Consider the following 22557-nt stretch of genomic DNA (forward strand, 5'->3'; position numbering starts at 1 on the left):
TGCCAAAGCAACCTCATGTTTTTTGGCCTTCCTGATTGCCTATACCTGCTATACACTTCTCCCTTTTTCTTAACCAGATCGCCAATATCCCTGGAAAACCAAGGTTCGCTATGCCTGTTAATTTTGCCTTTAATCCTGGCAGGAGCGTGCAAACTCTGCACTCTCAAAATTTCACCTTTGAACTTACCGAACACATCCTTGCCAGAAAAAAAGACGTTTCCCAATCCACTCTTCCTAGATCCTTTTTCATTTCCACAAAATTGGCCCTTCTCCAATGTTACCCGAACATTAAGCTGCCAGTTCTGCCCCTCCTGCCACCAAGTCTCACTGATAGCAGTAATGTCGTAATCCCACGTGTCAACCCACGCCCTAAACTCATCTGTCTTAGCTACAATACTCCGTGCATTGAAATATATGTACCTGAGAATATATATAATATATAGAATATGTATAAAGTTTGCTTTTTCATTTCCGTCTATACATGCAGTCCTCTCATGTTCCTTTTCCTCCTCCACCTCACTATCTGCTCCAAAACTCTGGTTCCCCTCCCTCTGCAAATCTAGATTAAATCCCCCGGAGCAGCACTGGCACATCTACCGTCAAGAATGTTAGTCCTCCTCCAGTTCAGAGGCAAACCGTCCCGTCGGAACAGGCCCCACCTTCCCGGGAACAAAGCCCAATTGTCCAGAAACATGAAGTCCTCCCTCCTGCACCATCTCCTTAGCCACGTATTTAGCTGCACTCTCCGCACATTTATATTTACAGGGACTTTACTCCTGCCGCCGGTTCCGGGACCCGACACATTTACAGACCGGGAGTGGAACCGGAGCAGATTCTCAGCCACTGGTTTCCATCCCCAGTCCGGAAGAAAGGATAAAGTTTCCCCGTGAATTTATTCCCAGTGAAGCTGTGGAGATGGGACTTGGTCTCCGCGTTGTAAAATGTAACTGTCCCGGACTCGTAACTGAGATATACTCCCACCCTCCCAGGGATGGGACCGGCAGGGAGACGGGACTCGGGGGAGGGGAGAACACGGGACCCGTCACAATCCCGATGTAACACGTCATAATGCCGCCCGATGATCCAAAATGCGGTTTCCGGACTCAAACTGAACCTTCCCTTCCTTTCTACAGACTCTCCGGCGACTCCCAGCCACCAGACCCGAATCCCCGTCAACTCCACCTCCCAGTAATGTCTCCCCGATGTGAATCCCTCCGATCCCAGCACACAAGCCCAGTCTGTGAATCGCTTCCCGGTGTCAGGGAGATTCCTTCGGGTCCGGGTCCATCTCACACTCTTCCGATCCTCAGACACCTCGAGATACGGATTCGCCGTTTCCACATCCAGGGTGGCAGAGACTGCGGGGAGAAGGAGAGAATTAGAAAGTCCCCAGGGATCGGGGGAAGACTCGGGCAGCGCGGCCCCGGGGATCAGGGGGAGACTCGGGCAGCGCGGCCCGGTTCCGGTGGAAAGGCCCCTGGGCCTCAGGCGCAGTCGAGTGGCCGATACGAACCTTCACCGTGGTTTGACCCGACGGGAGCGGATGGACAACTAATGTTTCCCCGTGGGTTTTACGTCGGACAGGGGAAAAACCTGCCTGTTGACCCCTGAAAGAATTTTGTGTTTCCATGAGATCTCCTCTCATTCTTCGAAACAGGGAACAGAGAACATAGAGCAGTACAGTACAGGAACAGGCCCGTCATACAATGTTCACATTCATTTGTGAGTGTGAAGTGGGGCAGTGTGATGGTTTGAGACAGTAAAGGAGGTGATAATGGGAACCAGCAGGGGAGAGATGAATGGCAGATTGAACCAGGAGGGGGAGGGGTGGAAAGCCTGTGGGTGAACTGTGTGTGTAGACGTAATGAGAAGCGAGAGGGGGCAAAGATGGCAGATGAGGAAGACTTTGTCCCCTTTCCCACAACCCCATCCCCCGCAACCCCTCATTAGAACAGGGGATGAATTTGCAGGGACCCTTAAGCAACACAGGTCCTGATGAAGTGTTTCAGTCTGAACCGCCGACTGTTTACTCTTTTCCATAGAAACTTCCCAGCCTGCTGTTCCCCCAACAATTTGTGTGTGTTACTCTGCTTTAAATATACTCAATTATTTGCCCTCCACAGCTGCCTGTGGCAGATTCACTATCCTGTGGATAAAGGAATTCCTCCTCATCTCTGTCCTAAATGGACATCCCTATCGTCAGAGGCTGTGCTTACCGTTCTCGACCCACCCACATCCTCCCAACATCAACTCTCTCCAGACAGGTGTCAGAGAGATCTGGCGAGACCCTTCATCAGGACCTGTGCAGCTTGGATTACCAGCATCTGCAGATTTTCTCCCGTTTGATTTTTAAAGCAGAAATTAATAAGTAAACTTCTTGATTGATCAGAGTCTCCAAAGTTATGGGGAGGAGGCGGGAGAATAGGGTTGAGGGGGATAATAAATCAGCCATTCTTCTAAACTCCAGTGAGTACAGGCCCAGAATCAAACTCTTCATATGTTAACCCTTTCATTCCCGGAATCATTATTGTGAATCTTCTGGACCCCCTCCAATTGGACCCCCTCCAATACTCCAAGTGTGGTCTGACCAATGCCTTATAAAACCTCAGAATTACATCCTTGCTCTTGTACTCTAATCCTCTCGAAATGAATGCAAACATTGAGTTTGCCAATCTTATCACTGACACAAACTGCAAGTTAACCTTCAGGGAATCCTGCACAAGGACACCCATGTCCCTTTGCACCTCTGATTTTTGAATTTTGTCCTATTTACAGAATTGTCTATGCGTTTAATTCCTTCGACCAAAGTCGTACCTGCCTAAGTTTGTACCTGTCAAACTCTACCTGTGCTACAAGATCCTTATTACGTATACTGGTGCATTCAAATAAGACCATAAAACAAAGCTGCAGAAGTCGGCCATTCGGTCCTTCGAATCTGCTCCGTCATTTTATCATCAGCTGATCCATTCTCCCATTTAGTCCCACTCTCCCACCGTCTCACCATGACCTTTGATGCCTTGGCTACTCAGATACCTATCAATCTCTGTCTTAAATACACCCAATGACTTGGCTTCCACTGCCGCAAGAGATTAACAGATTCACCACCCTCTGGCTAAAAAAATTTCTTTGCATCTCTGTTCTGAATGGGCGCCCTTCAATCCTTAAGTCATGCTCTCTCATACTAGACTCCCCCACCATGGGAAACAACTTTGCCACATCCACTCTGTCCATGCCTTTTAACATTCGAAATGTTTCTGTGAGTTTCCCCCTCATTCTTCTAAACTCCAAGGAGTACAAACCAAGAGCGGTCAAATGTTCCTCATATGTTAACCCTCTCATTCCCGGAATTTTCTAGTCAATCTTCTCTGAACCGTCTCCAATGTCAGAACATCCTTTCTTAAGTAAGGAGCTCAAAGCTGCACACAGTATTCCAAGTGAGGCCTTATAGAGTCTCAACATCACATCCCTGCTCCTATACTCTATTCCTCTAGAAATGAATGCCAACATTGCATTCGCCTTCTTCACCACCGACTCAACCTGAAGGTTAACCTTAAGTGTATCCTGCACGAGCACTCTCAAGTCCCATTGCATCTCAGAACTTTGAATTCTCTCCCCATTTAAATAATAGTCTGCCCGTTTATTTCTTCTACCAACGTGCATGACCATACACTTTTCAGCATTGTATTTCATTTGCCACTTCTTTGACCATTCTCCTAATCTATCCAAGTCTCTCTGCAGACTCTCTTTCTGCTCAGCACTACCGTCCCCTCCAGTTATCTTTGTATCATCAGCAAACTTAGCCACAAATCCATCTACTCCATAATCCAAATTGTTGATATACAACGTAAAAAGAAGTGGCCCCAACACGGACCCCTGGGGAACACCACTGGTAACTGGCAGTCAACCAGAATGGGATCCCTTTATTCCCACTGTCTGTTTCCTGTCAATCAGCCAACACTCTATCCACATATGTAAATTTCCCGTAATTCCATGGGCTCGTATCTTGTTTAGCGGACTCATGTGCGGTACCTTGTCAAAGGCCTTCTGAAAATCCAAATACACAACATCCACTGCATCTCCCTTGTCTAGCCTACTTGTAATCTCCTCAAAAAATTTCAATGGGTTTGTCAGGCAGGATTTTCCTTTATGGACACCTTGCTGAGTTTGGCCTATCTTGTCATATGCCTCCAGATACTCGGTAACCTCATCCTTGACCATTGACTCCAACAACTTCCCAACCACCGATGTCAAGCTAACAGGTCTATAATTTACTTTTTGCTTCCTTGCCCCTTTCTCAAATACCAGAGTGGCATTTACAATCTTCCACTCCTCCGGAACGATGCCAGAGTCTATTGACTTTCGACAGATCATTGCTAATGCCTCCGCGATCTCCACAGCTACTTCTTTCAAAACACAAGGGTGCATTCTATCTGGTACAGGAGATTTATCTACCCTTAGACTATTCACATTCCTAAGTACTTTCTCTGTCGTAATTGTGACTGTGCACACTTCTCTTCCCTGACACCCTTGAGTGTCCGGTGTACTGCTGATATCTTCCTCAGTGAGGACTGATGCAAATACTCGTTCAGTTCCTCAGCCATCTCCTTATCTCCCATTACAATTTCTCCAGCATCATTTTCTATGTGTCCTATATCCACTCTCACCTGTTTCTTTATTCTTTATGTACTTGAAAAAGCTTTTAGTATCTTCTTTGATATTATTTGCCCCATCACCTGCCTGTCCTTCTTGACATCTTTACTGCTCTCTATCTTAGATTTATTTCTGTTTTCCCCCTCCTCTATTCTATCATTCCGGTTTCCCATCCCCTTGCCAAATTAGTTTAAACCCTCCCTAACAGCTCTATTAAACATACTCGCTGTGGTTCAGGTGTAACCAGTCCTTTTCGAACAGGTAATATTTCCCCCAGAAGAGATCCCAATGATCCAAGAATCTGAAGCCCTGCCCCGCTGCACCAGTCTCTCAGCCTCGCATTCATTTGCCTGATCCTACTATTCTTGCCCTCGCTGGCACGTGGCACAGGTAGCAATACAGAATACAGAATGAGAATACAGAAGCTTCTCAGCTTCATTCCTAACTCCCGGAAATCTATCTGCAGGACCTCCTCCCTTTTCCTCTCTATGTCTTTGGTACCAACATGTACCAAGACAGCTGGCTGCTCGCCCTCTCCCTTCAGAATATTCTGGACCCGATCCGAGACTTCCCATACACTGGCACCTGGGAGGCAACACACCATGCGGGTATCTCTATCAGGCTCACAGAATCTCCTGTCTGTTCCCCTGACTATGGAATCCCCTATGACTACCGCATTCCTCTTCTCCCTCCTTCCCTCCTGCACAACAGCGCCAGGCTCAGAGCCAGAGACCCGGTCACCGTGGCCGTCCCCTGTCAGGTCATCCCCCTCAACAGCATCCGAAACGATATACTTGTTGCTGAGGGGGGCAGCCACAGGGGTGCTCTCCACTATCCGGGCATTTCCCTTCCCTCTCCTGACAGTCACCCAGTTTTCTGATCCCTGTAGCCTAGGGACGACTACCTCCCTGTAGCTCCTGTCTATCACCTCTTCATTTTCTCTAATAAGCAGTAGGTCATCAAGCTGCAGCTCCAGATCCCTAACACGGTCTCCGAGGAGCTGAATCTCGGTTCACCTGGTGCGGATGTGGCCATCAGGGAGGCTGGAGGTCTCCCAGGATTCCCACATCTGACACCCTGAACAAAGCACTAACCCTGCAGACATGCTACCTAATTCTACAGGAATGAAACAAAGAAAGATAGGTCTACTCACCCACTTACTTCGCCAAGCACACGAACTTTTTAAACCGTTAGCTAATGTGCCCTGCTGTTCTCCCGTCCGTCGGGCCGATTTGCCAAGGGGAAAAAAAAGAGTCGGTGCCTCGCTCTCGCCACTTCACGTTACCGCCTAAGGCCGTTGATCCAAAGCCCTACACTCTGCGGCCACCCACTCCGCTGCCCACTGTATAGGGTGGTCAACTTTTTAAACTCTCCGCGCTGTCCTGCGCAGTCTCGCCGTTCTTGTACGCGAGGTCTTTTTCAAAAAAACTGCCTTCCTTCAGAATTTAGCTCCCACGCCGCCCTTCTTGTCCCAATCTAAAAAAACACCTTCAGTCCTGTATTCATCACCCTGTTCCACACTGTCCACATGAAATTCAGCAAGGCCTTTGATGTCGATGATAGACCACACTTGGGGCATTGTCTGCATTTCCGGTTCCCGAATTTGGGGAGGATGTCAGTACACTGGACAGTAGGCTTCAGGAGGATGTTACCAGGACTGGGGGTTTGGGTTAAAAGCAGACCCCTTCTCAAAAGCAGGTATGACCCCTTATCAAAGTAAATAATTCATAAGGAGCTTAAATAACGTTTCTTTTTCCAAGAAATGGGAGTACAGAACCAGAGGGCTCAGATTGAAAGTGAGATGGGAAATTTTTCTGAGTGGTCTATCGGGTAACATTCTCACAGAGAGGGAGGTTGGTAAATGGAATTTGCCCTCAGACGCTGTAGAAGCAGGTAAAAATAAAATATTTTAAAATAAATTTGGGCAGGTACACAGATGGGAAATGGTTAGAGGGATGGGGGGGCAAACACACACAAATGGGACATGCTCAAGAAGACATCTTAGTCTTGCAGATTGATGAAGTGGGCCGTGGGTTCAACATCCATCAAACCCTCCCAGATCATCCTCCTGAGCAATCTCACCCCGGAGTCTGTCTGTGAATTGTTGATGTGACGTCACGTCAGAGGGCAGCTCAGTGACACAGAACAGACAGACTGGGTAAGGACGGCAGATTTCAATCCTAAATGGGAATTTGTGCCCATTTCTGTGGACGTGTGTCACAGTATGATAGTATATCTGTGTGTGTGTGTGTGTGTGTGTGTGTGTGTGTGTGTGTGTGTGTGTGTGTGTGTGTGTGTGTGTGTGTGCGTGTGTGTGTGTGTGTGTGTGTGGTGATTGTAGTAAATATACCTGTTGTGTGTATACACATTGAAGGAGAGTGTGCACATTGAAGAATTTGTATGTTACAGTGTGTCGTCACATGTCTGGTGTGTGTTGAGAATGTGTCACACGTGATTGAGTTGTTTAAATGAATAAATGACTGTCTCTGAAGAGATTGGTTTCCCGGTTACTGAAGGAAATAACAACGTACATTGCTGAGGCTCTGACTACAATCTGCCAGTCCTTCCTGTGTATGTGTGTGAGGGAGCTTTGCCAGGCCGGTTATGCTGTGTGTGCTTCTCCCGAGATGAAATCTTGACCCATGTCAATGCATGTTGGTGTGTCCGAGCTCATTCTCACAATGCTTCAATGTTGTGGTCTGATCACCATAAGACATAGGAGCAGAATTAGGCCATTTGCCTATCGAGTCTGCTCCGCCATCCAATCATGGCTGATCCTTTTTTCCCTCCTCAGCCCCACTACCTGGTCTTCTCCCCGTAACCTTTGATGCTGTGTCCAATCTAGAACCTATCAAGCTCTACTCTGTCTAGGACTTTCAACATTCGAAAGGTTTCAATGAGATCCCCCTCATCTTTCAAAATTCCAACGAGCACAGACACAGAGCTATCAAACGTTCCTCGTATGAGAACCCTTTCATTCCTGGAATCATCCTTATGAAATAGATGCCAGCACACCTTTTCTTAGATGAGGAGCCCAAAACTGTTCACAATACTCAAGGTGAGGCTTCACCAGTGCCTTATAAAGCCTCAGCAGCACATCCCTGCTCTTGGATTGAATGCTATCTAAACCCCTTGGATTGAATGCTAACATTGGATTTGCCTTTCTCACCACTGACTCTACCTGCAAGATAACCTTTAGTGTGTTCTGCAGAATGACTACTAAGTCTATTTACATCTCAGCGTTTTGGGTTTTCTCTCCATTTGAAAAAAAAATCTGCACATTATTTCGACGACCATAGTGCATGACCATGCATTTTCCAACATTGTATATCATTTGCAACTTTCCTTCCCATTCTCCTCATTCAAGTCCTTTTCCAGCCTAACTGTTTCCTCAACACGACCTGCCCCTCCACCAATTCTCGTATCATCTGCAAACTTGTAAACAAAGCCATCTACTCTAGGACAAGAGGGTATGAATTCAGGATTGAAGGACGTCCTTTTAGAACTGAGATGTGGAGAAATTACTTTAGTCAGTGTGTGGAAAATCTGTGGAATTTGTTGACACAAGTGGATGTTCAGACAAGTTATATTTAAGGCAGAGATAGATAGGATCTTGATCAGCCTGGGCATCAAAGGGTATGGGGTGAAAGCAGGGGAGTGGGGACGACTGGAAGAATTGGATCTGCCTATGACTGAATGGTGGAGCAGACTAGATGGGCCGACTGGCTCCTATATCTTATGGTCTATTCCATCTGCAAAATCTTGATATACAGCATAAAATGATGGTGTCCTAACACTGACCCCTGTGGAACACAAGTCACTGGTAGCAAACCAGAAAAGGATCCCTTTACTCTCATTCGCTGTTTCCTGCCAGTCAGCCAATATTCTAACCATGCCTGTAACTTTTCTGTAATACCATGGCCTCTAAACTTGGTTAACACCTTCATGTGTGGCACCTCGTCAAAGGCCTTCTGAGATTCCAAATATACAACATTCCAAATATAATTTCATTCGGTTGCCTTCCTCCTTACTTAAAGAGTTCAGTGACATTTGCCATTTTCCAGTCCTCTGGCTCCATGCCACGGTCCAATGATTTTTGGGAGATCATTTGAAATGCCTCCACGATGTCTATTGCTACCTCTTTCAGAACACTAGGGTGCAGTTCATCTGGTCCGGGTGACTTATGTTGAACTCAGACATATTGTGAGCACTGTTTCCTAAGGTTTCTTTTAACTACTCACCTCTGGTTGAATACATAACACCCAATCCAGTAGAGCTGTTCCCCGAGTAGGCTCAACGACAAACTGCTCTAGAAAGCCATCACATTGCATTCAACAAACTCACTCTCTTGAGATCCTTTACCAACCTGATTTTCCCAATTGACCTGCATGTTGAAATCTCCCATCATTATCATAACATTGTCCTTTTCATCAGCCTTTTCTATTTCCAGTTGTAATCTGTGGGCCCCAACCCCTGACTGTTGGGAGGCCTGTATATGACTGCCATCAGTGGCATTTTTACTTTTGCAGTTTCTTACCTCAACCCACAAGATTCAACATCTTCCAATCCTATGTCACATCTTGCTGCTGATTTACCAGCAGAGCCACACCACCCCATCGGCCTTCCTTCCTTCCTCCGATACATTGTGTAACCGTGAACATTCAGCTCCCAACTACAACCATCCTTCAGCCACGATTCCGTGATGGCCACAACATCATACCTGACAATCGGTAATAGTGCAACAAGATCATCCACCTTATTTCTCATACTCCATGCATTGAGATATACCACTTTATGTACTGTATCTGCTATCCTTTTTAATTCTGCATCCCTAATGCACTGATACTCACCCTGCTGGCTGCAATTTTGTCCTCGCAAATGGCCCTATCCGACAGTCTGACTGCATATGTCCTTTCATTGTTACCATCAGTCCTATCCTTTCACTCCTGTTCCAACACCCCACTAAATTAGTTTAAATCCTACCCAACAGCTCTATCAAACCTCTCTGAGAATATTGTTCTCCCTCGGGTCCAGGTGCAACCCATCCCTTTCGAGCAGGTCATTCCTCCTCCAGAAGAGATCTCATTGATCCAGGAACCTGAAGCCCTGACCCTTGCATCAGCTTCTCAGCCATCTTTAATCTGCCAAATTATCCTGTTTCTACCCTCACCAGCACCTGGTACAGGCAGCAATCCAGAAATTACAACCCTGGGGGTGCTGCTTCTGAACTTTCTACCAAGCTCTCCAAATTCTATTTTCAGGACCTCTTTGCCTTTACTTCCAATGTAATTGGTCCCAAAATGCACCAAGATATCTGGCTGTTTTCCCTCCCACTCCAAAATACTGCAGACACGATCCGAGACGTCCCTGACACTGGCACCTGGGAGGCAACATACCATTCGGGTGTCCCGTTCATGTCCACAGATTCTCCTGTCTGTTCCCCTGATGATTGACCCCCTATCACTATTGCTCCCCTCTTCTCCATCTAACAACAGTGAGAGTTGCCGATCCAGAAGAGGAAAGACCATGAAGAAAGAATTCATGTCTTGTCGTGTTAGTGCAGTGTGCCTGGGATCAGGACACAGTGTTCATCTGCCAGTCCCGTGTATTGGTTGTATTGTGACCCTGTGCTGGTGTGTTCAGAGGTCTGACATCTCCAGCTGACCATGTGACAGTGATGCCTCCCAGTCTGTGGGGGTGATGTGGAATAAATTTCAGTTCCACTTCAGTCCATTATCACAGCCAATCCTGCATCAACTTACAACTTAATTGTGTTTCATGAACAAGGAAAAATGAATCTTTGTAAGTTTTACCTCGGTTAATGGCATCAAGTGTTTCTCTCAGCACTGTGTTCAACAAATAGAGGTGATCGAATTTTTCAACCGGTAGGGCCTCATCTGTCACTGACAATTCCTGGACTTCGTCACTGATTCTGTAAATATTAAACTGCTGGTGATAAACTGGAATTTTGAAGTATTTTACAAATCCATACAGGGTGTCAGTAAAGACCATGTCCTACCTCCTGTTCCGATGAGCTTCCTCCTGAAATAAATAAAAAAACACCAATCTGATTAGACTTGGATCTACTGTCCACATCCTGAATTTCATCCAAATCATTACAAGGTGTTGAAAATTCCCACTCCCACAGTCACAAACACAAACCAGCAATACAGAACCACGGGAAAAATTACAGGAAAAGTTTCTGGACGTTAGAGCATTACTGAGAGGATGAAACTTACAGGAAAGACAGGACATGCTGTGCATTATCATCTGGATAAGATATCAGAATGATAAAATGGAACAATTTAAGATCAATGATGGATTTGAATGCGCGAAGGTGGAAAAAATACCTCATTGTGGCGAACATGAGAGGACACAGGTGCTTGCAAGTAGTACAGAGGAGATGTCAGGGATACGTTTTTGGGAATGGGTGGAATGAGCTGCCGGCAACGAAGGTGGAGGCGGTTGCGATACGGTCTTTCAAGAGACTCCCACACAGGTACATGGAGCTTAGAAAAATAGAGAGCTATGGGTAACTTGAGGTAATTTAGATAGATAGATAGATAAATAGATACTTTATTCATCCCCATGGGGAAATTCAACATTTTTTCCAATGTCCCATACACTTGTTGTAGCAAAACTAATTACATACAATACTTAACTCAGTAAAAATATGATATGCATCTAAATCACTCTCTCAAAAAGCATTAATAATAGCTTTTAAAAAGTTCTTAAGTAGTTTACTTAAATACATTAAATACAATCAACCCCGGCACTTAACATATCTTACTCCTGGCGGTTGAATTGTAAAGCCTAATGGCATTGGGGAGTATCGACCTCTTCATCCTGTCTAAGGAGCATTGCATCGATAGCAACCTGTCGCTGAAACTGCTTCTCTGTCTCTGGATGGTGCTATGTAGAGGATGTTCAGGGTTTTCCATAATTGACCGTACCCTACTCAGCGCCCTTCGCTCAGCTACTGATGTTATACTCTCCAGTACTTTGCCCACGACAGAGCCCGCCTTCCTTACCAGCTTATTAAGACGTGAGTACATGTTTGGCACAGCATTGTGGGCCAAAGAGACTGTATTGTGCTGTAGGTTTTCTTTGTTTCTATGTTTCTATTTATGGGGAGACCTTCAGTCAAAGATAAAATGCCAGGAGGTTTTTAATAAATCCCACAAGAAATTTAGTGAAGAGAATGTGGAACTCAATGCCACAGGAGTGGTTGAAATGGAACAGCAGAGATTGAATGTAATGGGGAGGCTGGATAAACACGTGAGGGGCCAAGGAATTCGGGGCAGTGTTGCTGGGTGCGGTGAATAGGTGGCAGGAGGTTTGTGGCAGAGGGAAAATTGATAGAAGATGGACCAAATGGCCTGCTCATGACGGAGAATGGGACACAATCCCATGTAAAACTGATTCGAAAAAGCAGAGACATTGAAAGTTTCTGTAATCTGATGGAAACCGGATATGGATAAGTCTGATGAGAGTTTTGAAGTGTCTCATAAGTCTTTCAAGAGACTACAACACAAGTACATGGAGCTTAGAAAAATAGAGGGCTATGGCTAACTCGAGGTAATTTCTAAAGTACGTAGATGTTCGGCACAGCATTGTGGGCCAAAGAGACTGTATTGTGCTGTAGGTTTTCTTTGTTAAACATAGAAACATAGAGAATATGTGCAGGGATAGGCCCTTCGGCCCTTCGAGCCTGCACCGCCATTCAGAATTATCATGGCTGATCATCCAACTCAGAACCCTGTCCTTCTTTCTCTCCATACCCCCTGATCCCTTTAGCCACAAGGGCCATATCCAACTTCCTCTTAAATATAGCCAATGAACCGGCCTCAGCTGTTTCCTTTGGCAGAGAATTCCACAGATTCACCACTCTCTGTGTAAAAAAAGTTTTCCTTTATCTCGGTCCTAAAAGGCTTCCCCTTTATCCTTAAACTGTGACCCCTTTCTGGACACCCCCAACATCGGAAACAATCTTCCTGCATCTAGCCTATCCAATCCCTTTAGAATTGTATACGTTTCAATAAGATCCCCCCTCAATCTTCTAAATTCCAGTGAGTATAAGCCTAGTCGATCCAGTCTTTCTTCATATGAAAGTCCTGCCATCCCAGGAATCAATCTGGTGAACCTTCTCTGTACTTCCTCTATGGCAAGAATGTCTTTCCTCAGATTAGGGGACCAAAACTGCACACAATACTCTAGGTGCGGTCTCAACAAGGCTTTGTACAACTGTAGTAGAACCTCCCTGCTCCTGTACTCAAATGCTTTTGCTATGAATGCCAACATACCATTTGCCTTTTTCACCCCCTGTTGTGGAGAGCGCCCTCTTCTTTGTGGTGGCGTGTTGGGGAGGCAGCATTAAGAAGAGGGACGCCTCACGTCTTAATAAGCTGGTAAGGAAGGCGGGCTGTGTCGTGGGCAAAGTACTGGAGAGTATAACATCGGTAGCAGAGCGAAGGACGCTGAGTAGGCTACGGTCAATTATGGAAAACCCTGAACATCCTCTACATAGCACCATCCAGAGACAGAGAAGCAGTTTCAGCGATAGGTTGCTATAGATGCAATGCTCCTCAGACAGGATGAAGAGATCAATACTCCCCAATGCCATTCGGCTTTACAATTCAACCGCCAGGAGTAAGATATGTTAAAGTGCCAGGGTTAGGACTCAATGTACTTAGGTAAACTACTTAAGAACTTTTTAAAAGCTATTATTAATGCTTTTTGAGAGAGTGATTAAGATGCATATCATATTTTTACTGAGTTAAGTATTGTATGTAATTAGTTTTGCTACAACAAGTGTATGGGACATTGGAAAAAAAATGTTGAATTTCCCCATGGGGATGAATAAAGTATCTATCTATCTATCTATCTATCTGCATGCCCACCTTCAATGACTGGTGTACAATGACACCCAGGTCTCGTTGCATCTCCCCTTTTCCTAATCGGCCACCTTTCAGATAATAATCTGTATTCCTGTTCTTGCAACCAAAGTGGATAACCTCACATTTATCCACATTCAATTGCATCTGCCATGAATTTGCCCACTCACCTAACCTATCCAAGTCACCCTGCATCCTGTTATCATCCTCCTCACAGCTAACACCGCTGCCCAGCTTCGTGTCATCCACAAACTTGGAGATGCTGCATTTAATTCCCTCGTCTTAATTATTAATATATATTGTAAACAACTGGGGTCCCAGCACTGAGCCTTGCGGTACCCCACTAGTCACTGCCTGCCATTCTGAAAATGTCCCGTTTACTCCCACTCTTTGCTTCCTGTCTGCCAACCAATTCTCTATCCACATCAATACCATACCCCCAATACCGTGTGCTTTACGTTTGCACACTAATCGCCTGTGTGGGACCTTGTCAAAAGCCTTTTGAAAATCTAAATATATCACATCCACTGGCTCTCCCCATCCACTCTACTAGTTACATCTTCAAAAAATTCAATAACATTCGTCAGACATGGTTTTCCTTTCATAAATCCATGCTGACTTTGCCCGATGATTTCACCTCTTTCCAAATGTGCTGTTATCACATCTTTGATAGCCGACTCTAGCATTTTCCCCACCACCGATGTCAGACTAACCAGTCTATAATTCCCCGGTTTCTCTCTCCCTCCTTTTTTAAAAAGTGGGGTTACATTAGCCACCCTCCAATCCGCAGGAACTAATCCAGAATCTAAGGAGTTTTGAAAAATTATCACTAATGCATCCACTATTTCTTGGGCTACTTCCTTAAGCACTCTGGGATGCAGACCATCTGGCCCTAGGGATTTATCTGCCTTTAATCCCTTCAATTTACCTAACACCACTTCCCTACTAACATGCATTTCCCTCAGTTCCTCCATCTCACTAGACCCTCGGGCCCTTACTATTTCCGGAAGATTATTTATGTCCTTCTTAGTGAAGACAGAATCAAAGTAGTTATTCAATTGGTCTGTCATGTCTTTGTTCCCTATGATCAATTCACCTGTTTCTGACTGTAAAGGACCTACATTTGTCTTGACCAGTCTTTGTTTCTTTTCACTTATCTATAAAAGCTTTTACAGTCAGTTTTTATGTTCCCTGCCAGCTTTCTCTCATTATATTTTTTCCCTTTACTAATTAAGCCCTTTGTCCTCCTCTGCTGGTCTCTGAATTTCTCCCAGTCCTCAGGTGTGCCGCTTTTTTTTTTTTGCTAATTTATATGTTTCTTCTTTGGACTTGATACTATCCCTAATTTCCCTTGTCAGCCACGGGTGCACTACCTTCCCTGGTTTATTATTTTGCCAAATTGGGATGAACAATTGTAGTTCATCCATACGATCTTTAAATGCTTGCCTTTGCATTTCCACCGTCAACCTTTTAAGTATCATTTGCCAGTCTATCTCAGCAAATTCACGTCTCATACCTTGAAATTACCCTTCTTTAAGTTCAGAACCTTTGTTTCTGAATTAAATATGTCACTCTCCATCTTAATGAAGAATTCCACCGTAATATGGTCACTCTTACCCAAGGGGCCTCGCACGACAAGATTGCTAACCAACCCTTCCTCGTTGCTCAATACCCAATCTAGAATGGCCTGCTCTCCAGTTGGTTCCTTGACATGTTGGTTCAGAAAACCATCCCGCATGCATTCCAAGAAATCCTCTTCCTCAGCACCATTACCAATTTGGTTCACCCAATCTATATGTAGATTGAAGTCACCCATTATAACTACTGTTCCTTTAGTGCACGCATTTCTAATTTCCTGTTTAATGTCATCCCGAACCTCATTACTACTGTTAGGTGGCCTGTACACAATTCCCACTAGTGTTTTCTGCCCCTTACTGTTATGCAACTCTACCCATAGCGATTCCACATCCTCCAGGCTAATGTCCTTCCTTTCTATTGCGTTAATCTCCTCTCTAACCAGCAATGCTACCCCACCTCCTTTTCTTTCCTGTCTATCCCTCCTGAATATTGAATATCCCTGGATGTTGAGCTCCCATCCTTGGTCACCCTGGAGCCATGTCTCTGTGATCCCAACTATATCATATTCATTAATAACTGTCTGCACATTCAATTCACCCACCTTGTTACGAATGCTCCTCGCATTGACTCAAAAAGCCTTTCGGTTTGTTTTTACAACACTCTTAACCCTTATACAATTATGTTGTGGCTCTTTTTGCTTTTTGCCCTGGATTTGCCTGCCTGCCACTTTTACTTTTCACCTTACTACTTTTTGCTTCTACCCTTATTTTACACACCTCTGTCTCTCTGCACTTGTTCCCATCACCCTGCCACATTAGTTTAAAGCTTCCTGAACAGCAGTAGCAAACGCTCCCCCTAGGACATTGGTTCCAGTCCAGCCCAGGTGCAGACCGTCCTGTTTATACCGGTCCCACCTCCCCCAGAACTGGTTCCAATGCCCCAGAAATTTGAATCTATGTTTCTATGTTTCTATTTATGGAGAGACCTTCAGTCAAAGATGAAATGCCAAGAGGTTTTTAATAAATCCCACAAGAAATTTAGTGAAGGGGATGTGGAACTCAATGCCACAGGAGTGGTTTAAATGGAACAGCAGAGACTGACTGTAATAGGGAGGCTGGGTAAACAAGTGAGGGACCAGGGAGTTTGGGGCACTGTTGCTGGTTGTGGTGAGCAGGTGGCAGGAGGATTCTGACAGAGAGGAATCTGTTTGAAGATGGACCGAATGGCTCTATCACGAAGAAGAATGTGACACAATCCCATGTAAAACTTATCCGAAAACGAAGAGACAGTGTAAGTTTGCATAATCTGCCCGAAACCGAATATGGAGGATAAGTCTGATGTGCGGGTCACATTCTTTGTTCTCACTAATTGACAGAGAGACCCTCACACCCACCGCACCAGACACACTCACAGTCTATGACTGGAACTGGGTGTTAATGGGAGTTTTAGAGGATATTTAATGTGGTAATTAAGGACACAATCAGCAGCTTTGTGTTATGATCAGAGTAAATCATTTCAGAGAAGATTACATTCTGTCCTGGGATGTACAGAAGTTGTGGAAGTCCAGTTTTGGGAAAACAGAAACCCTGAATAGTTGCATCAATTGTCTGGTGAGAAACAGTTTACTGCCATTTGTAAATGCTGTGTGTCGGAGCAACACGTCTGTTTTCTGTCTGCATTGTAGTCTGTGTTACGTGATTATTACGATAACCAGTCACGTGAGTGGGGATGTGGTAATTACGAAGGGAATAAGTTACATATTCGTACCTTGTTCTGGGCTGTTTTGATCCTGGGACTGGCCGATGCCATATCATTTGTTGACCAATTCATTGCAGTTTAATTTATGATTAATAATGCTGGAATTTGATTGCTTAAGTATTGTATGTTGCTGATAAAGGATCAAATATTTATCTCCGACATTTTAGAATGTCATTAGCGGAGTGATTGGAGGTTCGTCATGCAAGGAGAACACTCTGTGTGAGGACACCAGCGACGGCAATTGATTTGGTAGAATTGGCCGCTTAGTTCATTTAGTTCAATTTGACAGAAATAAATTGAAATGTAATCCCTCACCTTGAGAAATATCACACTATCTTTTTGATCCATCTGTTCCTTTAACTGAGTGATTTCCTCCTGAATAATCCTTATATTCTCTTGAAGAGCTAGAAGATTTTTCTCCATTGAATTTAGAATCCTCTTTTCTTCTTCCCTGAGATCCCTGAGTAAGCTCTGCTCTTTCTCAGTGATAATCTGGCGCAGTTCAGCAAACTGGGATGTGATGTGGGTCTGAACGCAGTGTGACTGTTTCTGTCGAATGAAAGGTGGAGATTAGTTTACTGCATTGCTGTGTTGTATTTCCTTATGACATTAAGGAGACCGTTCGGTCCATTGGGGTCCATACTACTTCTGAACGAGTACAACGAGATCTAGGTGTTCTTGTACATCAGTCAATGAAAGCAAGCTTGCAGGTACAGCAGAAAGCTTGCTGTAGGCATGCTGGCCTTTATAACAAGAGGAATTGTGTATAGGAGTAAAGAGGTCCTTCTGCAGCTGTACAGGGCCCTGGTGAGACCCCACCTGGAGTATTGTGTGCAGTTTTGGTCTCCAAATTTGAGGAAGGACATTCTTGCTATTGAGAGAGTGCAGCGTAGGATCACAAGGTTAATTCCCGTAACAGCGGGACTGTCATATGTTAAAAGATTGGAGCGACTGGGCTTTAGAAGGATGAGAGGGGATCTGATTGAGACATATAAGATTATTAAGGGATTGGACACGCTGGAGGCAGGATGCATGATCCCGCTGATGGGTGAGTCCGGAACTAGAGGCCACAGTTTAAGAATAAGGGGTAGGCCATTTAGAACTGAGATGCGGAAAATCTTTTTCACCCGGAGAGTGGTGGATATGTGAAATGCTCTGCCCCAGAAGGCAGTGGAGGCCAAGTCTCTGGATGTATTCAAGAGAGAGTTAGATAGAGCTCTTATAGATAGCGGGGTCAAGGAATATGGGGAGAGGGCTGGAACGGGGTACTGATTGTGTATGATCAGCCATGATCACAGTGAATGGCGGTGCTGGCTAGAAGGGCCGAAAGGTCTACTCCTGCACATATTGTCTATTGTCTATTGAAACATTACCATCAACCCCATTCCTTCACGTTTTCCTGAAACCTATTCTCCCTCATTGACCCATTGACTCCCAACTGATTCACATACTCCCTCCCCACATTCACAGGGTTAATTGTAATTAACCATTCATCCAGCATGTCCTTGGGATCTGTCTGAAATTGTCGTGATCACAGGGAGAGCATGCAAACTCCACACAGACAGAAACCGAGGTCAGGATCGAACCCGGGTCACTGGAGCTGAGACACTCGGCAATTCTGCATTAAATGGAGCAAAACTCGACAGTAATATCAGAAATTCCGCTCAGGAAGCCTCACCCGAACTCCGGAAATCTTCTCTTTCTGTTTCTGCTCCTTTTCCAGGAAGTCTGATTTCTTTTTCGTGAGAGAGTCTATGGAAGATTTTAGCTGATCCTGGAAGTCAGAGAGTGAAGGAAATAGAAACAAAGATACATCAAAAGAAACAGGTGATCAAACCCGATTATCACACAAAATGCCGGAGGAACTCAGTGAGTCAGGCAGCATCTATTCAGGGGAAATAAACAGTCGGTGTTTCGGGATGAGACCCTTCATTCGGACTGGGAAGGAATGGGACAGAAGCCAGAATAAAAAGGTTGGGGACGAGAACCAGCTGACAGCTGACTGATGAGACAACGTGAGGGGGAACGTGAGGGAGGGTGATGAAGTGAGAAGCTGAGAGGAGACAGGTGGAAGAGGTAAAGGGCTGGAAAAGAAGGAATCTAATACGAGAGGACAATCGACCATGGAAGATACGGGAGGAACTGGGCTGTTTGCGGCCCTGAATGGCGACGAGGGAGGAGGTTAGGAGTCAGGTGTAGCACTTGTCCCGCTTGCAGGTGTCGGTGCCAGGAGGGAGATCAGTGGGGAGGAGCGAGTGGATCAGGGCGATACAGTACGTGGAGTGCGATCCGTATGGAGAGCGGAGAGTTGCGGGGTGAGGAGGTGGGCTGTGGGACGGAGAGATGCTAGAAACCCGTTGGAGATGGCGGAAGTTGCAAAGAATGATGTGCTGGTTATGGAGGATCGTGTGATGATATGTAGGACAAAGGAAATGTGTGAAGTATTAAATTAACGTTTAGTTTTTACCTTGTAGATTTTAACAGCTTCTCTAATCAGCATGAAGCGGTGCTCTCGGTGTTCCTGCGCACCTGCACATATCACACAGATCAGTGTCTTGTCCGTTTCACAAAACAGCTTCAGTTCTTCCTCATGTTCCTCGCAGTGAAGTTTACTTTCCTTCCCTTTCGGATTCTGGTTTTGAATCCGAGCTTTTTCAGCCAGATTTGCTAAGGCCCGATTCACCCTGAGGGTGCGGTCAGCAAACACCTCTCTACATTCCGGGCAGGAGTTTCTCTCCTCCCTTTCCCAACACCGTGTGATACAAGAGCGACAGAAGTTGTGTCCACACTCCAGTATAACCGGATCGGTGAAGAAATCCAGGCAAACGGGACAAATTACTTCCTCGATCCAACTCTCGGCCTTTCTTTTCGAAGCCATGTTAACTCCCAGCGCTTCCTGATTCAGAATGCTTTCGCTTTCGGGGAGCTGCTGATCCCCTGCAGTACCGCGATTGTCCACTACGCGCGCTGCAGACTCAGGGAATGAACATTCTGCTGCTGGATGTGTTCAATGGGAAGTAATAGTGGTAATTTCCATCGCAGGGTGCGATCAGCAACATATTAAACAGATCAGAACAGAAATGAAAACTCGGCCATGGACTGCCTGAGCCCGGCTGCGAAAGGGGCGGCGTTGGGACTGGGGTTTGCAACCTCGTCCGGAAAAGTTGCAGTGCACAGAAATGTCAAATGAACCTCCGAAGGCCTCATCCGTGAGATCGGAAGGACCTTCCCCTGGAAGGCGATTGAAGTCGTGCGGTGAAAGGAGAAGCCACAGGGCAGGTAACGTTCGCCCTGGACAGGGAACTCTGGCGAGCTGCTGTTGGCGGCCTGTGTCCCGGTACGCCTGATGGGCTGAAGAAGAAGCAGAACAGAAATGAAGCCGGAGAGAAGAGCCTGGTTCAGTCTGAGGCAGGAATGAAAGGGACAAGTTCTGAACAGAGAGGCACAAGAGACTGCAGATGCTGGAATCTCGTGTAAGAAACTCGAGGGACTGAGCGGGTCAGGCAGCATCTGTGGAGAGAAATGTAAAATCGACTTTCAGGTCGAGATCCTTCAGCTGGACTGTTGCAACCCGAAATCTCGATTGCCATTTCCCTCAGATGCTGCCTGACCCGTTGAGTTTCTCCAACAGCTCGGTTTTTAATTTTTTTTCTCACGGTGTAAAGAGAATCAGACTGGGGTGTAAAACTGGGGTTAGTAACTATTTAAAACAACTATTAAATTAGTTCATGCCATGAAAGTGGGGATGTCGAGAGAATATTGTGCTGTGACAAGACAGATGCTGTGGCTGCAGGGAAAAGTACAGGACTGGACATTCCACGTCACAGGGTGGAAAATATTATTTTGGTCGGTGAAGTCCTGAAGAAACTTTTTGACTTTACCCATGTCTGTCCCAGCTCCAGTGAAAGGCCAGTTTCCACAATTCTGCACAGAGCCCAGACGTTGATGTTTTTTTTTAAATCAAAATAAGCATTATTTGCCATGAAATATTCACAGGGATAAACCGTGCAATGTCTTTACCCGAGGATCAGTGAGCCTTCTGTCACGCAGCTGCTGTGGCACAGGCCCTTGCATCTTTCTCCACGTATCTTCGCCAGCCCACAGTCCGCAAAGAGGCGAGTGACCGTCTCGTCTCCACTGCAGTAATCTCGGGACAGCGCGCTGTGGGAGTGATCTCCGGGCATGCAGCAAGGATCAGACTGGGAGGGGCCCTCTCGTCTCCACTGCAGTAATCTCGGGGCAGCGCGCTGTGGGAGTGATCTCCGGGCATGCAGCAAGGATCAGACTGGGAGGGGCCCTCTCGTCTCCACTGCAGTAATCTTGGGGCAGTGCGCTGTGGGAGTGATTTCCTGCATGCCTGGAAATGTACAATCGACTTTCAAGTCCTTCAACTGGACTGTCTGAACTCGAAATCTCGACTGCCATTTCCCTCAGTCTAAGGGTAGATAAATCCCCAGGACCAGATGGAATGCACCCTCGTGTTCTGAAGGAAGTAGCTGTGGAGATTGCGGAGGCATTAGCAATTTTCTTCTTCCCCCAGGTAAGGTTTGGCACGATGATCAAAGTAGTTCATCACCTTCCTGATGAACCGACACAAGGTGTTGGATACGGCCCGGTACATCCCGGGTGGATCCTCCCAACCACTGAGCACATCGACATGAAACGCTGTCGGAGTAGAGCAGCGTCCATCATTAGAGATGCTCACCACCCAGGCCAGGCTCTTTTCTCGCTGCTGCAATCAGGTAGAAGGTAAAAGACCCTCAGGACTCGCAGCACCAGGTTCAGGAACAGTTACTACCCCTCAGCCATCAGGCTCGGGAACAACACAGGATGACACAGGTCCTTGCATCTATTTTAAATTTTTTTATTAGTTTTTCAAAACATTTTACAAATTAACAACCCCAAATCCCAATAAGGAGCATTAATACAGTGTAAAATTAAGCATACAATACAATATGCTACAAAGGAAGAGAATTTAACAAAAAAGCACCTAAATTAAAGACAAGTAAGCTTAGTATCCTCCCCAAGCCCCACAACACAAGAAAAAACAGCAACAACTCCAGACCAACCACAACACAATATAGAGAGTATAAGTCAGGACAGTCAAACTCCCAGACTGTGAATACACTTAGCAACAGAGGATAATAATGCCTACTACCAGCTGAAGGGAGCTGAAAGCAAGGGACCGAAAAGAAGAAAAAAAAACCCTAGTCAAGAGGAAGGTTATGAAAGTACTCGATAAAAGGTCCCCAGACCTTATGGAACTTTAGATCCGAATTAAGAACTGAATAGTGAATTTTTTTCGAGGTCCAAGCAGGCCATAATGTCGTTAAGCCATTGTGCATGAGTTGGCGGGGCAACATCTCCCCATCTAAGGAGGATCAAGCGTCTAGCCAGGAGAGAGGCAAAGGATAATATTCGGCATTTGGTCGGACCCAGACATAAATCTGTTTCGCCCCAAAAACCGAACAGAGCAATTAAGGGGTTTGGTTCTAGGTGCTGATTCAGAATACACGATAACGTAGTGAAGACATCTTTCCTGAATTTCTCCAAGCTAGGACAGAACCAGTACATATGGATGAGAGAGGCCACGCCCCTCTTGCATTTATCACAGAGCGGACTAATGCTAGGGTAGAATCGAGATAGTTTAGATTTAGACATATGGGCTCTATGAACA

General features: G+C 45.6%; 1 protein-coding gene across 1 annotated transcript; it reads right to left on the reverse strand.

The window, feature by feature from the left end:
• Positions 1 to 430: 430 nt before the first annotated feature.
• LOC140719965 (E3 ubiquitin-protein ligase TRIM39-like) lies at positions 431 to 17353 on the reverse strand. Its single transcript, XM_073034880.1, has 4 exons — positions 17196 to 17353; positions 10670 to 10692; positions 10464 to 10582; positions 431 to 1358 (listed from the first exon to the last, which is right to left on the reverse strand). The coding sequence occupies exons 1-4, from the start codon at positions 17301 to 17303 to the stop codon at positions 805 to 807; spliced, it is 804 nt and encodes a 267-aa protein (XP_072890981.1). The 5' UTR covers positions 17304 to 17353; the 3' UTR covers positions 431 to 804.
• Between the last annotated feature and the right edge of the window lie 5204 nt (positions 17354 to 22557).

The sequence above is a fragment of the Hemitrygon akajei genome, unplaced genomic scaffold (assembly GCF_048418815.1).
Source record: "Hemitrygon akajei unplaced genomic scaffold, sHemAka1.3 Scf000034, whole genome shotgun sequence".
Classification (NCBI taxonomy): Eukaryota; Metazoa; Chordata; class Chondrichthyes; order Myliobatiformes; family Dasyatidae; genus Hemitrygon; species Hemitrygon akajei.

Coding starts and splice junctions, on each gene's coding strand:
- LOC140719965 (XM_073034880.1), bottom strand. CDS start 17,303: ATGGAGAAAAATCTTCTAGCTCTTCAAGAGAATATAAGGATTATTCAG. Junction 10,583..10,669: donor GAAGCTCATCGGAACAGGAG/GTAGGACATGGT, acceptor TAATATTTACAG/AATCAGTGACGAAGTCCAGG. Junction 1,359..10,463: donor ACTTGATGCCATTAACCGAG/GTAAAACTTACA, acceptor TTCTCCCCGCAG/TCTCTGCCACCCTGGATGTG.